This window comes from Brachyistius frenatus, unplaced genomic scaffold, assembly GCF_029030835.1.
Source record: "Brachyistius frenatus isolate BFR_SWC_R1_liver_20210118 unplaced genomic scaffold, ASM2903083v1 Contig_84, whole genome shotgun sequence".
In the NCBI taxonomy this organism is placed as follows: domain Eukaryota; kingdom Metazoa; phylum Chordata; class Actinopteri; family Embiotocidae; genus Brachyistius; species Brachyistius frenatus.
In genome coordinates, this window is record NW_027210683.1 from 760,202 (window position 1) to 776,478 (window position 16,277).

The window sequence follows — 16,277 nt, forward strand, 5'->3', positions numbered from 1 at the left end:
TCCTGTTTGGACACGAGTTTCGTGTCATTTTGGATTTTCCACTGCATGTTTGATTTCAGAAAAAAAAAAAAAAAAAAAAAAAAAGATCACTTGTGCATCATTTAATTTTCTATTAAAGATGCATTTTGCTCCAGAAAAAGAAAAGTTCAAAGAAATGATTGAAATCCCAAAATTGCAGTGACGTTCATGCCCATGATGAGTGGATGTAAACCTCCAACCACAGCTGTATCTTGGGTTTGTTTTGCTCCAGTTTATACCTGCAATTCATATAAGAATGAATACTTATGTTAATAAGGGTGCAACTATTTCTACAAGCATTTTAGCTGCATAAAATGTTAAAACGGTGTAAAAGTAGGTGGAGAAGGAGAAGGAGATGAAACTGATTGAAAAACGGATCAGATGAACTCAGTTGTTTCAAAAGGTAAACGCACTCCAGATCTGAGAGGCTTTTAAGAAGAGACTTGTTTGCTCAAACACATCTAAGATCTCGCTCGACTGAAAACATCTCGTCAAAAGTTGAGTTATGGGAGCACATGGTTTGTGGAGGAGGAGGGGTGGCGGTGGCGGTGGCGGTGGGGGGTTATGTTATCCTGTGCTGGTGAACCTCCTCTTCTCTGGCAGGTGAAGAGAAGCCGTGACTGGTCACACCATCTGTCACGGATGTAGCACATGTCTGTCCACACCCTCCTCCTCCTCCTCCTCCTCCTCTCTGACATGAAGAAAGGAAAACATGAGTGGAGTGATGAGGAACAGAAAATCCTCAATCTAAAGTCTGCAGATTTATCTCTACATGGTAATCTAATATGTTGATATAATAAAGGTGATGGGGTAGAGAAGAGGTGGGTGGGACAACAAAATGTCAAATCAGGTTCACTTGCTGTTTCCTTCTTAATGTCAATACTGTTTTTTTTTTTTTTATGAAAATACACAACTGATTCCTGAACTGTAAACAAACTGGTTCCTCTTTCCAATACAACAGAAGGATTTCCTGAATTTAATGATGTAGTTATTTATGACCAAAACCCAGAATGCCTCCTGAAACCTAACTGTTGTTTCGTGATGACAGCTGCAGCAGTTTGAGTGGGAATTCAACAACACACTATAAACTTTAAAAAGGATATATGCCCGTAAAATAATTATTTTGTTTATTTCATGCTGTTATCAGTGCATGAAGACATTGTTTATTACCACTATTTTTTGGTGCATTAAAAAGCTAAAAAATAATAAAAAAAAAAAAAAGTGGATGAAGAGTAAAGAAAAATGAGGATCCTGAGGTTGAACCAGATGAAAACCACTGAATTAAACCAGATATTTCTGAGACAATAAGTGCATGAGCTGGAAACAGCTGGAATTGTAAGAAAAATGGTTGTTAAAATGGTTTCCAAGGGGGTGCTGGATGATAAAAGTGGTTGCTATGGTCTTTTTCAGTGGCTTGCATATTTACAGTATAACTTGAATGAATCCTAAAATCCCTTTGACTGGATTTAAAGTTTGTTTATGATGCACAGAGACGAGCGAGGGGTGAATCTGGGAAGCAGGAGGACACTAAGCCCCGCCCACCTACAGCAGAAACCTCATTCAAAATAAGTGATAAAAGACTGTTAGAGTGGCACACAGAGACGAAGGTTTAAGGGAAGGACGTGAAAGAGCCGGCGCCACCGTTGAGATATAAAAGAGACACATACTCAGTCCTTTTTCTTTTTTAAAGCTGCCATGGCAATATGATAAATTATTTAAAAAAGAAAATCAAGTATATATTAAAAGGTGAAAAGTTTGATCCCTCAAAGGAGGTCTAAGCTGATCCTCCTCTGGGGTAACTGGGACAGGCGTCAGGCCGAGGTGGAAACTAAGCTTCTGGTATTAACACTAAGAGAAAATGTGTGGGTCGACAGTTGGAAAAAAAAAAAAAAAAAGTCTTTCAGGAGCCGCCTGGTTAAAATCATCTCCTGAGTGAGAGCTAGAAAGGTTTCATGAGAGAGAGGTTGGCTCAGATCCAAACCAAATGTTCCTTGATATGAAGAGCGAGATGGACTTTTACAGATGTGTGCAGCTGCTGCTGTCTCCTTCTTCAGCGTGAAGCTCGTTCTGGGTTTATTTTGAGACCACAAAGGCTGATTGAGAGATATGTGGGCGTTACCCTTTTTATACAATAAAGTGCAGAGAGTTCAGACTTCCTATCGATGAAATAAATCTGGTCTGAAAAGGAAAACCTCATTGCAGCATTAAAAACATCATATTCACCTGTGATGAAAAGCAGAGTGCTTCATTTCAAAGGTTTCACAAGACACAGGTTAGAAACACAGTCTGGATATAAAAGAGTTTGTATCTTCAGGTCTGAAAAATGGTTCCGATGCAGAAGTGTCTTCAGCTGCAATACCAGCGAGTGCCACTAGAGGTCGGCTCCAAAAAGCCTCCGGCTCCATAGACTCCCATTCAACTTCTCTCATCAAATCCAAAGTGAATAAAATGTGTCCATCAGTTATCTCGGTGTTGTTAGCTAAAGTCACTCCTTCTTATTAGTTTTCTGGAGGTCCATCTGAAAATAATCCCTCATTCATTAGAAAAGAAGATTCAAGAAGACCTGTTTTTGGGGGTGTGCCGCAGATGATTTATTTCTGGAAGAGTCACACCTTTCTTTACTTGCTGCTGTCCGTCAGTTCGTGGTGTCACAGTTTGACAACACGAGTACCGTCTGGTAAACCTATATCACGCTAGAGGAGGTGCTCTGTAACCACCAGCTTACCGTGTCCGTGTCTAATGGCCGTGTTGTGTGTCCATAGCTGTACGCTCATGTATGACGGGGGCTGGACAGGTGGACGACTGACTCCAGGAAGTGCCTCCGCTGCAGCTGTCAGACAAGGTGACCCGACAGTAAATGATAACAACAGCAGAGAACCTGCTCACATTACTAGAGGAGGTCCGGTGTGACTTAACCTCTGGTCAATCCTTGCTCTGAACACCATCTTGTGTTATTATTATCTTTGCTGCTTTTCAATAAGAACATTAATTTAGACAGTGGTTTTCAACTGGTGGGTTGCACCCTAGAAGTGGGTCGCAGGGTTATTTTCAGTGGGTTGTGGATGAATAAAAAATGGTTGACTCGCTGGTTTGTAAACGTCCATTTTTGAAGCTGTGACTTCGGAATTTCGGCTGTCGCCATCTTGTTATTTTGGAGTCAGAAGTGACCATATTTGACGAGCTGGGGGAGGAGCGAGGGGAGGACACTATGCCCCGCCCACCTATACAGGAAACCTGACTGTACCACAGACCTGTCAATCAAAAAGACACCCCCCCCCCAAAGAAATATTGCTTTTTTTTTTAACTGGCCCCTAATGGTCCTCGGTGGTATTGCACTTTAAGGCACTTCTGCTATTCGGCCTTATTTTTCAGACCTGGAAGCTACGTCCACTTTTATATACAGTCTGTGGCAAGAAGTTGAACTTTTATTTCTAATGCTGCACTTTTACTTTGAAAAAAAAAAGCTAACGCCTGCACATCAGTAAATGAGATTAGGATTAGATAAATCTGCCTTTTGTATTTCATATTTACTGCAGTTGAATCTTGATTTTCTCTATTTTAAACTTCTTTGAAAAGGATGTATGTCTGTTATTCAAGCATTTGTTGCAGTTGGTGTTTATTTCATGTTTTTTTATCAATCTGTGAAGACCTTGTTTGTTCAAGCACTATATTTTTATGTGATAAATGGCTCAAACATTTCAGAAGGAGAAAAATGGGCATCCTGAAGTTGGACCAGATGAGGACCATTGAATTATACCGTATATTTCTGGTAGAAAATGAGTGGGCGAGCTGGAAACAGCTGGAAGAGTAAGAAAAACAATTATTTAAATGGTTGCTAAGGTGTGCTGAATAATATGAAGTGGTTGCTATGGTGTTTTTACAGTGGCTTGCATATTAACAGTGTAACATAAATGATTGCAAAGAGGAGCTGGAAGATTATTTTTTTTTGGTGAATTTATAGTTTATTTATGATGCAACATTGAAAGCAATCAGGAAAAGTCAATAATTAGCTTGTTGTAGATTGTTGAAGCAGCTCGGTAACCTTCCTGTAATCAGCAAGAAACTAATCAAACAGACGTCTGATGGAATTAAGGAGGAAATGTAAAGTAGTATGTCTCTTTTCAGTAGTTGTAGTTGCTGCAGGTGTGGTAGCTTCTCTTGTTCCAGCAACTCAAAGATAAAAGAGCAGCAGATCTCTTTAACTAGTTTCTGCCTCGGCAGTCGAACAAACAAACAAACAAACAAACACTGAGCTGCTGTTTCTGCAATCACAGTTGAGTGTCGACGCTTTTATCCACAAAGGTGGCGACAACACGAGGACGGGAGCTGCCAGCTCGTCACCAATGTTTGTTTTCAGTCCGACTGTGGAACTGAAAGGTTTGAAGAGCCTGTGTGTCGGTGTTGACGTCTCCTTTCTAACCGTTCACCATTTATTTTCACTAAAAGATGCATCTTAAGTTGTTCCCTAATGGTCCAAAGGAAAACCAACAATTCGTGCTGGGAAGTGAAGTCGATGAGCTCTGCTGTGGTTTGCTGAGGTAGATCTCTGGAGTTACTTATCTTAATGAGTTCACAGCTGAGCTCGGTTAGTTCGATTCCTCTTGTGGAGGTCTAAAGAGATCCTGACCCTCTCGTTTACCATCACCGGCCTGTCAGTCGATAAACCAGTCGTTGGCGTAGACGTATGTCTTCGTTTTCCAGCCTCTTATAGGTCTTATTATTAAAAAATAGAAAACAGCATGTTATAGCTTGTTTAACTTAATTAGTCCAGAGCAGAGACTTTCTACAGTCTCCACTGGTTGGATGGTTGGATGGATGGATGGTTGGTTGGTTGGATGGATGGTTAGTTGGATGGTTGGTTGGTTAGTTGGATGGATGGATGGTTGGATGGATGGATGGTTGGTTGGTTGGATGGATGGTTGGTTGGTTGGATGGTTGGTTGGTTAGTTGGTTGGATGGTTGGATGGATGGTTGGTTGGATGGATGGTTGGATGGTTGGTTGGATGGTTGGTTGGTTAGTTGGATGGATGGTTGGTTGGTTGGATGGATGGATGGATGGATGGTTGGTTGATTGGTTGGTTGGATGGATCGATGGAGGTACATTTAATTATTTCCACGAAAGAAAAAGATCATTTTAAAGCAGGTTAAAATACAATAAGCATAAAAATGCAAAAGCAAAACTGACATATTACAAGAAAATATAAAATAATACCTTCATGGTAGCGTTTATACAAACTAAAATAGAATAGAACAGTCAGCAGGTATAGTGCAAATAAGATGGTGAAATAAGCCAATAAAAATAGGTTAGTCCGCAGCATATAACGTTTTCCAATTATACTCTATTTTATTTATGGATTAAAAACAAAAACATGCTGTAGTTTATCAGTGACCTCTAGTGGTGCTGGTCGGTGTATTCTGTTACCTTTGGACAGAGACATGCACCTAGTTTTCAGACTTTATGCTAAGCTAAGCTAACGGTTGGCATAGATGTGTTTTCTCAGTCTCTTCTGTATTTCTCAAAATATTTCCCAACCCTGTGGTTATTTCCTGAAACCCTGTTTTTGCTAATGGTTTTGTTTTCCTGCAAATCACATGGTTGAAACGATGCAGCAGGAAATTGCTACAGGCCAAAGCGTGTAATAGACACACATGTCCACTACAGCAAAATGTGAGTTACACGTTTAGTTGTATTGGGTGGGCGTGTCTTTTTCACGCTTTGCCTGGTTGTTAAATAAGAGTAGATTGACTCCGTTACTGAAGGACACAAATGGATCTAATTTTTTTTTTAAATATTTTCAAAATAAAACACACCACAGGCTACTGGTTTCATCTTTAAAGTGTTGGATTGTGTCAAATCTTCACCTGAGAAGTAAATAAAGCTGTTAAATAGATGTAATAGAATAGAATAAAGTAGAATATTTCCCTCTGAAATGTGGTGGAGTGAAAGTAAAGTAGCATCAAATGGAAATACTCCAGTAAATTGTACCTACAGTAAATACATGTGCTGAGTTAGCTTTTCTCCCGCTAAATGAACACTTCAGACAGCATGAGTCGCTGTTAGTGTCCCGGCTGATCTGAGTGGAGCCAGCAGGGCCTGGTAGTCCGGGTTCAAACGTGCCGAGCCGTGATAAGACGCCGCCTCGCGACCTTGAGGACTTTCTACAGGAAGAGAAATAGAAACGCGGTGTGAATTCTGCAGCAGAAGAAAACACCGATAAGCTGTTTCTGCCACACACGTACAATAGGAGAGGGACCCCCCCACCCTCCTCCCACCTCCGCCTCTCGCACTTTAATTGAGCGCCCTCCTCCTCCTCCTCTTCTCCTTCCTCCTCCTCCTCAGCCTCCTCCAGGCTTCGCGGAGAACTTCTCGTCGACGCGCCGCCTCGGTTCACTTTATTCCGGACTGGATAGGAGCAGCAGCAGCAGAGACATGGCTCTCCTCCACCGGACTCTGGTACCGCTTCTCCCGGTGTGTCTGCTGATCTGCGGCGGTGAGTCCGTTAAACACGTGTTGGTTGTTTTTGTTTTTTTATATTTAACTGGGAAAGTTTGGTGGAAGGTTTCTCTGTAGTTCACGGCGTGTTTTTGGTCCCGTGTGTTAAATATAATCAACATATTAGTTGTATTTCGCTTCTGCAGTGACTTTGAAAGCAGATTTATGAACTTCGTGTTGCCTTACGGGAATTTCAGTCTCTATTTCCAGCAGTTTAAAACATTTAAAGGTGCAGTTAATTACTGTGTAATTGCTGCTGCTAATTAACCGCCCAGCAGTGTGCCCTGCAAGCTGTCGTGTGATGGAGCTTTTTTAAAACATTTTTTTTTAAAGCTGGTTCTCCTGAAACTCTTCTGTCTGCATAAGTTATTAAAGGTTTAATGCGACTGCTGAGGACATCTGAAGGACCGCAGCGCTTTATGTGGACCGCAGGGCCAAATTTAGAGGAGCCCCATGTTCCCAGGGCACAAAGCGTGCTCATGGTTTTCATCAGTGGAACCAGACAATGATATCAGCGTGATGGAGGAAGGCAGTGTGTGTGTGTGTGTGTGTGTGTGTGTGTGTGTGTGTGTGTGTGTGTGTGTGTGCGTGCGCGTGTGTGTGTGTGTGCGTGCGTGCGTGCGTGTGTGTGTGTGTGTGTGTGCGTGCGTGTGTGTGTGTGTGTGTGTGTGCGTGCGTGCGTGCGTGCGTGTGTGTTTATCTCCTGGTGTCACTGTAACAACCAGTTTACCTTCAGGCTGTGGTGGATATTTTTGCAGAGGTTCATCTCCAGAGCTGTGAGGGTTAGAAGTTGTTTAAAGGTTTGAATCTCCCTGAATAATCCATTTATTGCTTAAACTAGTGAACAATGTGCATCAGAGTTCAGGGTCATGTTTGTTTTGTCAGATTTTTTAGGCCAAAAGTCTTCAATTTACAATAATTTGAAAAGGAGAAAAGCTGCCAATCTTAATATTTACGCTTATTAACCAACTGATTAATCATTTAATCGTCTGTCGTGACCAGATAATGTGAGTAACGGGAACATTAGGTTAACGCTTGAGGCTGCAGATGTGATTGTGGTTAATGAAAGTTGAAATCATCAGTCGAATAAGTGTTTTAGTCTTTTGACAGAAAGTTAATCAACCAGTTTGTCAATCGATTAATCATTGGAGAATTTTTTTAAAGAAAGATTTGTGGATATTTGCTGATTTTTGTTTTGTTTTCATGATAATTGTAAACAGATTTTCTCCCGGTTTTGTTGTGACCGTGGACTCAGGTTGGTGAAATCTTTTATTCCTTTAATTTACGCGACTTGAAAACTTAACGAAAGTTGAAACCAAAAAGCTGGTTGGCAGAAAAATGAATTGTTTGTTATTTTTCCACTTCCAGCTTCTTAAATGTGCCAGTTTGCTACTTTTTTCTTGTGTATCATGTTTAACAATGGTGCCACTTTTCCAAAAAGTCTAGTTTTAATGAATTTGTAGTGACGTGTAACTCATTTGAATTGGACGTCCAAACGAGGCCAAACTGTGCTGAACTTTCAGTAGCTCATTTCAGTGGGAACATTAGATTTATTTAGAAATCAACCCGCATCTCGTTGAGTTTTGGACGGTTGGTCGGACAAACAATGCTTTTTAAAGATATCAGCTTCAGCTGGGGAACTTGTGATGGTCATTTTGTCTGTTTTATGGCATTTTATGGAGAAATAAATGTATTAATTGGGTAAAGAGTCAGCAGATGGTTGTTTGAGAGGTGAGAAATGGACGTGGCCAATGAAGTCCTGACAAGTAGGCTAGTATTTATGCAAGTGCTACCTTTTGTTTTTGACTTATTTCTTCGTTAAACAAAAGTTGATGATATTTCAACGCTACGTGCGCTGAACGCTCTGTTGCGATGCTAAACGCCGTACCGATGACTTCCATCGTCTTTTGAAATGTTTGCTGTGTGGCTGCAGCACAATAAGTCATATGAATGAAAGCCTTCCTCCCACGAGAGGACAACACTCACTCTGCCCCTCTTTTTCCCCTTAAATCCCAGTTATTGTTTTTTACTTCGTCAGCCTGGTCTTAATTGGGTTACCTCTATTTAATCCTCATCGAACCTCCACCTCCTCTGGAGACGCAGCAAAGCTGTCTGTTTTTGGATTATCTCGTTGGCCGCTGATGGAGACCCCCGGCCCACTAAAGAGCTTCCAAACGCGGGCTCTGTCCAAACTGACCCTCCTCCCTAATGGGCCTTGAAGGGCACTTACTTGAATGCAATCTACGGCTAAAAGCATCTTCTGCTTGGATGGAAATGAAACCATCCCACGTATGAGAGAGAAACCCAAACATGCGGCTCGGCTGATGCACGAAACCTCTTATTGATCTGGAAGTCCGGCGCTCATCAGTATGATGGTCATGTTGTGTTACAAGAATGGACGTGCGGTCCGGGCAGAGTGGTGAAGCAGTAAATCTGGTGGTGCAGAGCTTTTACGGTGACATTTACAGAACAGAAAGTAGACGCGGCGGACAGGCTTTTTTTTTTTTTTTTTTTTTTTGGTCCATGCCCTAATGAAATCCTTTAACCCAAACAAAGCTTTTTATCCTTCAGTGCATTAAAAGGATGTGACGGATCCTTTTAGTCAGTTTGTGTGTAAAAAGGACACAGAAAATCACTCGTTATTAAGTCGATGTGAACTTGAATTAACTGCATCTGTTGTGGGAATTAGTGGTGAGCATCCACGGGTGCTTTCACAGCTACCTTAAACGGATGGGTCATGATTTTTCAAATAGTCGTTAAAATATAAGAAATCGATTTGTAAATGTGACTTTTGTTCTTCTTTGTTTCCCTGTTTTTACCGTTGCCTCATTGCAATGTGTTCCTCCCGTCAGAAGGTGGCGATAATGCAGCTAAAAGCTGTTTGAAAGTTGTTATTGAACAAGACCAAAATCCAGTCAGACCAACAGAGGTGGATTTGGTTTGGATAAAACAGAACCGTTGGTTTGTCCGTTCGCGATCTCAAACTTTCCCGACGGTTTGGACTTTTGGAGCGATTAGTAAGTTGTGGCGGCGATCGTGAACAATGAAAAAGACAAATATATCAATCCCAGACTTACTGTCACATGATGGGATTTCATTATGAGCGTCAATCAATAGGTTTACGAGACATCTCTTGTTTACCTTGTAAAGACATCAGGCGTTACAAATCAGCAGTTCCTCACGTTAACGTGACCGATGGTACGAGAACATTTGTGATTTCACTGCGGACCTGAAACTAGAGCAGAGAAGCATCCGATTTTTAGTCCAATTTTTTGGGAACAGAAAGTCTTTAACATTCCCGCTTTACCGCCAAGTGTTCCTGAGCCCATGCAGTGATTTCTACTACAGAATCATGACTGTTTTTCAGATTATTCGGGGTGACATTCATGTTTCAAACGGGGCAGAACGTCACCGTCCAAGACCCAAATGTCGTTTTAGTTTCACACAAGATGCTACGACTGTTTCCAACAAATGTTTTAAGGAAACAATTCAGTTTATTATTATTGTAGATTTATTGATGTTCCAAAATGAGATTGAAAAGGATAAATTATTTCTCATGACTACCAATCTTATAATTGAGATATTCAAATTCTTGACCATAAGGTCACATTGAAATACACGTTGCAGGCTATAAATGGTGCCGTGTACGATATCGCAATACTTTGAGTTGCAGTTGAAGTTGTCTGCAGAGAAATTGTGAACAACTGGTCAAAGTTTTCATCACATTTCCACATTTTTGAGTGAGATTGTTTACATCATAATATTAATGGTTATTGTCTTATCTCGATAAGAGAATGTGGGTTTTGCAGCCTGTAAAGTGGCTGTGAAGTCTCCAGAAATGAGTCATAAAGTATCCCGGTGAGTCAGTCGTCTTTAGTAAATAATGGCTGGTCTCCCTGCCCTCCTCTTCATCGCTCCCTGCCCTCCTCTTCATCGCTCTCCGTGGCTGGATGCCTGGGAATGCCGGCGCTCCGCTGCTCGTCTGCATGCAGCAGGAAGTGTGCAGCTGTTGGCTGCAGTTGTTCGTGTGGGATTAGTGCGTTCGGCTGAGTGATAGCCGAGCTCGACAGCCACATCATCTAATGTATTGGCTCATTGTTCTCATTAAAGAGAGTGTGCTGTTTGATCCCTGTAGTATTATAATAAGGGCTTCGCCGGTGCGGTAAGCATATGTAAGATAATTTGGCTAAGGTGGAGGTCAGTGTGCTGAACAATCAAACGTCATCCACCTTATTGCATCGACTCTTTTCTTTACTTTAGCTCAATATTCAAACCTGTGAGCTTCTTTTCTGCAAACAGAGGACGGCAGCGGACGTACGGACCATTCAACTTTTAAAATACTTCATGAAGTTTAAAGAAAAAGGCGGTTTATTGAAAATGTTAATGCTTCAAGTCTGAAGTTTTGACTTTGTCCACAGTTAAAAAGGCTGTTGGCTTCATCTAAGCTCAACCAAGGGATTCATTTGGCCTGAACATAATGAAAGAGTTCCTCTGACTGTAGTTAACAGCAGAAGATAATGTAGGAAAACCAATGGGGCGGTGTTCAGATCTGTGCAGCGGGAACGAAAACATAATGCATTTTTAATATATGCAGGGTTGATTACTTTTTGTTCCAGTGAGAACATTCAGTGTTCAAGACCTCCAGGATTTCACTGAGTTTTGTTTTGGAAAGACGACTTGAGCAGAGTTTCGGTTGACGATGTTTTATTGCAGGAATTTTGCTAAATTACAAACAATCGCAAACATTGTGGAGATTGCTTGAATTTGCGTTTATTGTCACGCCCATCTACTCTAACTCTACATGTCTAAAATTACAAAATATTAGCTTCACATCCACCCAAACAGGAACCTCCACGACCTCTGACCTTTCTGTTAACGTCAGCAAACACGTCACAAACTCGTGAACTCGAGGCTGATGGAACATTACGAGTTCTGACTTCATGAATCCCACAAGAGGGCGCCGTTCATATGGACTCTTCTCAAGTACACGATCAATATGACAAACATAATTTATTTGCTTCTGTTGACGATGTTTTCTTTGGAGAAAAATTGCAAATATTTTGCAAAATTGCGTGATGTTATTGTGATCTTTCCTACATTTTTGCTTTTAATACCTTTTTACTGAATGTTGAGTATTTTCTAATTATTGAGGTCTTTAGTTCGTCTCCCAGCAGCACGTGACGCTTATAAAATATGCAAAGCTTTCGCATAAATTTACTAAACATACTGACAGCGCAGGTCCAAGTTTAAGGGATGTTTTACAATCTGCAAAATGCCTCTTCAAGTATCAACATGTTTCAGTCTTGAGGTCCACTATCATGCAGATAACTGCTGCCATGATGCATCACAACGGGGCTAAAACACAACACAGCACTGCATCCTTTAGAGAAGTCTTACTGTACTGCATGAAAATAATCAATCCTGTGCGAGCAGCGCAGCCAAATCCAATATTTGTGATTCAGAGGAGCTTTAAAAAAACAAGCCTTTAAGCACTCTCTCCCTGCACGACCAGGAAAAAAAAAACTTGAACCCTGCAGCACTTTTTACCAGAATACATGTAAAAATAAAGAAGTTGGTGTGTTGCTGGAGACGCTGTTTACGTTGCTGACCCGGCGGGCGACCAGAGTTTAGCCCTCTGGCTCGACTCCACGACGGATTCTTGACCTCCTGGATGCAGGCGGATGCTCGTCGCTCTCATTAATGGTTTCCACCGGTCCTCCTCCTGATTGAGTTTCCTTAAACGGCTCCTCCGACAGGTCGTCCCGTCTCGGGGGGGAGGATCGTTTGCCGTATGGATTTTTCACCGCGCTGAATGATGTGCTCTGAATAACACGGCAGTCGGGGATGTTTCAGGGAAGCTCTGCAGCTCCGGAGAGGGAGTCGATACGGGAGAAACTCCCTCCCAGCAGGCCAGGGATCAAACTACAGAGGCAGCTGTTGGATGTAAAATCCCACTCAGACATCAAGCATCCACTACACATGAAGACAAGGCCCCTGAAAACCCTTCAATTCAGGCTTAAAGCTCTGATGTCAGCTCTGCTCCCGCCAGCCAAACAGCCACGGCTTTGATTCCCTAAAACACGTCTCCGATCTTCGGAGCATGCCGAGAAGCTTTTAAAAGCACAAACTGGAATAACAAACACCAAAAAGTGGTCAAACAAAATGCTGGTTTTTTACAGTTTGGGTCAGTTTGAAGCAGCATGCAGAAAGATTTAGCAGATTTATGGAGGTAAGACGCCACAAAATCCAACAATCCCAAAAAACTCTAATGTGTTCTGTTATTTATTGAAGCATTAGATTATTAGTACATTAGTGAGTTTACAGGTGTCCAAATGATTGTTCACAGGCTGAGTGTATTTATATTCAGGCCTGAAAATTATGTCGAATAAATACACCACAGTTAGATGCATGCATGATGGTGTACATGCATGCAGAATAAAACATCCCTGTTCTTTGTTTTAAAAGAAGACATTGGTGTGAAGTCTGGGGCAGATTTGGCCATTTGTCTCCAAACTGTGCCCATGCGAATTCGGCCATCTGTACATGACGTCCCCTCATATTTAGAAAGCCCATCTGTGGGACACATGGCACTCTCTCGGGCCTCCATCCAAGTGCTGGCAGCGGTCCCATTGGTGCCACAGGGACAGATAAAAAAACCTCCAGTATCGCCTTCGTCGAGGAGCTTTTCCTTCCTTCCTTTTTTTTTTTTTTTTTTCTTTCCCCACTTTGGTCTGCAAACAGAGATTAAACCAGCAGCTGCACACACCTGACGCCCAGTCCAGGCTCATTCTGCCGGGGGGGCTCACGTTACCGGGAAACCAGACACCACAATGGTCTTTGACTCCTTCCCGCCTTTTTCCTGAGCCGTGTCCTCCCCCCCACACCCACACCGTCTCCTCATGCACCTCTCTCATGCCCCCGACTTTGCAGGTTTTTTTTTAAAGTCTTTTGGAGAGCAGTGGACGGAGCCTGGGAATATTTACTTTGAGCTTGTTGTTTTCAACAGGAGGATTAACTTTCCTGTTGGAGCGTCTGGTGCGTCGTCCTTTCATCCGAGAGTTAGAGTACAAATAACATTTAAAAATGTAGTAACGTATAGTACAACCCCCATGGGATGCCTCAACCACAAACAGTTTCCTCGTGATGAGAATATGAACTTCCAAAGTGTCCAAACTGCAACAACTCCCAACTATTGATTTCAGACTAGTTCATTATTTGGCTCGAAGAGTGTTTTTTCTTTTCTCTACTTGGCATCAGTCAAGAGTGTAGTGTACATTCAATGAAGAGAAATATTGGAAAATAGAAGCGAATACAAATAGAAAATTTGATGAAGATTTCCATTACACTGTTATCGTCAAAATAACCCAAAGTTTGCAAATATTAACTCTTTCTGAACATGAGAAAACTTAACGTTACTAAAATGGCATCAACCGTATGTTGTAATGCTGCCGGACGGCACCGGAACGACACTGTGCTGTTGTTGTTGTTGTTGTTGTTGTCGTCTTTGTTTTGTTTGTTTTAAGTTTTCTTGATCGGGTTGAAAATCATTCCCATTTTTAAGTGCTTGAAGATCAAATTATCTCTAAATTTCTGAAAGAGACATTTAAAGTATATCAATTGATTGACAATGTCAACTCCAAGACTAGTTTTGATCCGCTTCCCTTTAGCAGTGTGTTTACCTGTACATGTAATTACAGGTACACTGTTTCTAAATGACTTGTCTTGTATTTTTACTGCAATTTCTTATTAATTATTGGCCAATATGTATATTCAGTTATTTTTATAAGATGATAGCAACCAGCCGGTTTAGCTCTAATGTTTAAAAGCACCATGGCAGGTCCAAATGGAGCTGGATTATGCAGGAATTTAACCAGTTTTTAGACTTTTTAAAAGTGTAATTATATTCAACCGAGCATCTTCATGTTACTCGTGTAGTTCTAGCTGAAGTAGCTGAATACAATAAGATCGAATAACTCTGGAAACTCAGCATCTTCAGGGTGAAGTCAGCCATTAATCAGGAAGGTTGTTGATTGTAATTTTCTACAAAAGAGCCCATAATACATCTTTATTCCTGCCGGAGGGTGGAGGCCACAGATTCCCTTCTTCCCTCCGGAGGCGGGTTTGAAACGTGACCACGCGACTACATCACCGGTTGGAGGTTTCTCTCGTATCTTCAAGTCTGTCGTCCTGTAACGGAGACGAGATCTGTTTCCTCCTGGAACAATGCAGATGCCACCGATCGTCTTCAGTATTTGCTCAGAGCTCCCCCCCCCCTCACACCCCGTCATTGTCCCGAGGAATGCCGAGTCCTCTGATTTCCTTTTGTTGTTTGGGTCCGTGTCAAACTGCCGAACCATCCGATGTGTCACCGTCACCTGGTGAACGCCTGGAGAGGCTGCAGGAATATATTTAGTGCGGCGTTCGGCTCGTCTCCAGGATCGAGTTGTAAAGAGATAACACGAGCGCATATGACGGAAGTAACAGAATCGTAAGCACCACATTTAGCACCGCGGCTACGCTAACGGGGGAAAGTGATTCATTGACAGCCAACAGAAACAGAAGACACTTTTTTTTTTTTTAGGGCTTTGAAGATGTTTTCGTAAATGGACTCTTTTGTTTATTTTTCCACAAATATGGATGCACAAATTACATTGACTTGCAATTTTACCACAAAACACTCCACAAATTACACAATTTAAATTACATATTACTTTTTATCAGGTAGTTGGTAAAAACAAAACAATTTAAATATTTGCTAATTACTAAAATGTTTCCCCAAAAACTCAAATTACTTCAGTTTTTGAGAAAAGTTGCCACAAAATCAAACATGTTTGATTGCAACTATCACACAAAAGTGAGCAAAATCCTGGAGGATTATTATCACAGGAAGTCAGCACACAGAGTTCTTACAAAATTTGCAATTTTTGTTATTTCCAGCAAATTTCCAGCAAAAAAAAAAAATCACTACATTTTTGAGAGGAGATGCCGTAAAATCAAATATTTTTGATTGCAGCAATCACAAACAAAATGCGTGAAATCCTGGTACGACTGTTTAAAGGGGCGGTACGGTATTTTTCCTGTCAAATACATTTCCTGTCACATTATTAGCTAAAATCTTGTGTCTCGCTTTGTTATGTCCCTCCGGATTGAAGCGATGAAGCCGGTGACGTCTGGCGTCGTGCCAGTCAGCTGCCTGTCACTCAAACCTGCATTCACATCTGCTGGATTATAATGAAATCGGTTTCGAATCCAGACCGACTTTGATGGTGGAAGGACGTGTCTGTGTTGGGCGTGTGCATGTGTCGTTGAATATTCATGACGACCTCGGGGCTAACCAGGCAGCCTTTCATGGTGCTTGCCTCTTGCTAATGGGCTGTGCCAGGCCGGGGATATGGCATGCATCTGGCACTGTTTTTCTTCCTCTTGTGCCATAAACCATTGAAAAGATGTTATTTTCAGGGTTTTCTTGGTGAATTTTTAGCGTGAAATCTGCACGGTAGTCTCGGGTTCCTTTAGAAACACCCTGAACTCATGTAAATTGTTGAATGAAGACGAGGAGGGATGTCTGTGTTGGTAGTCCCTGAGCAGGAGCAGCATTGTGCCGGTTGTGTCTGAATGTCCTCGCGGCCCCCGAGGCTCCGTGATCAGTGCAGCGGTGGAGGGCCACATTTCATGCTTCGAGTGGGACTCTCCCCTTCAGCTGATTCATAGCGCAGCCTAATTATTTTTGTGTGTCTTTTCGGCGGTGCAGTTAGTGGTTGCAGGG

General features: G+C 41.8%; 1 protein-coding gene across 1 annotated transcript in view; it reads left to right on the plus strand.

The window, feature by feature from the left end:
- The first annotated feature begins 6,338 nt into the window (after window positions 1-6,338).
- mcama (melanoma cell adhesion molecule a) overlaps window positions 6,339-16,277 on the plus strand; it is a 41,744-nt gene continuing 31,805 nt past the window's right edge. The window contains exon 1 of the mRNA XM_069709753.1: window positions 6,339-6,509. Within this exon, the coding sequence (XP_069565854.1) occupies window positions 6,449-6,509 (61 nt within the window). The 5' untranslated portion in view covers window positions 6,339-6,448. The remainder of the gene's footprint in view (window positions 6,510-16,277) is intronic.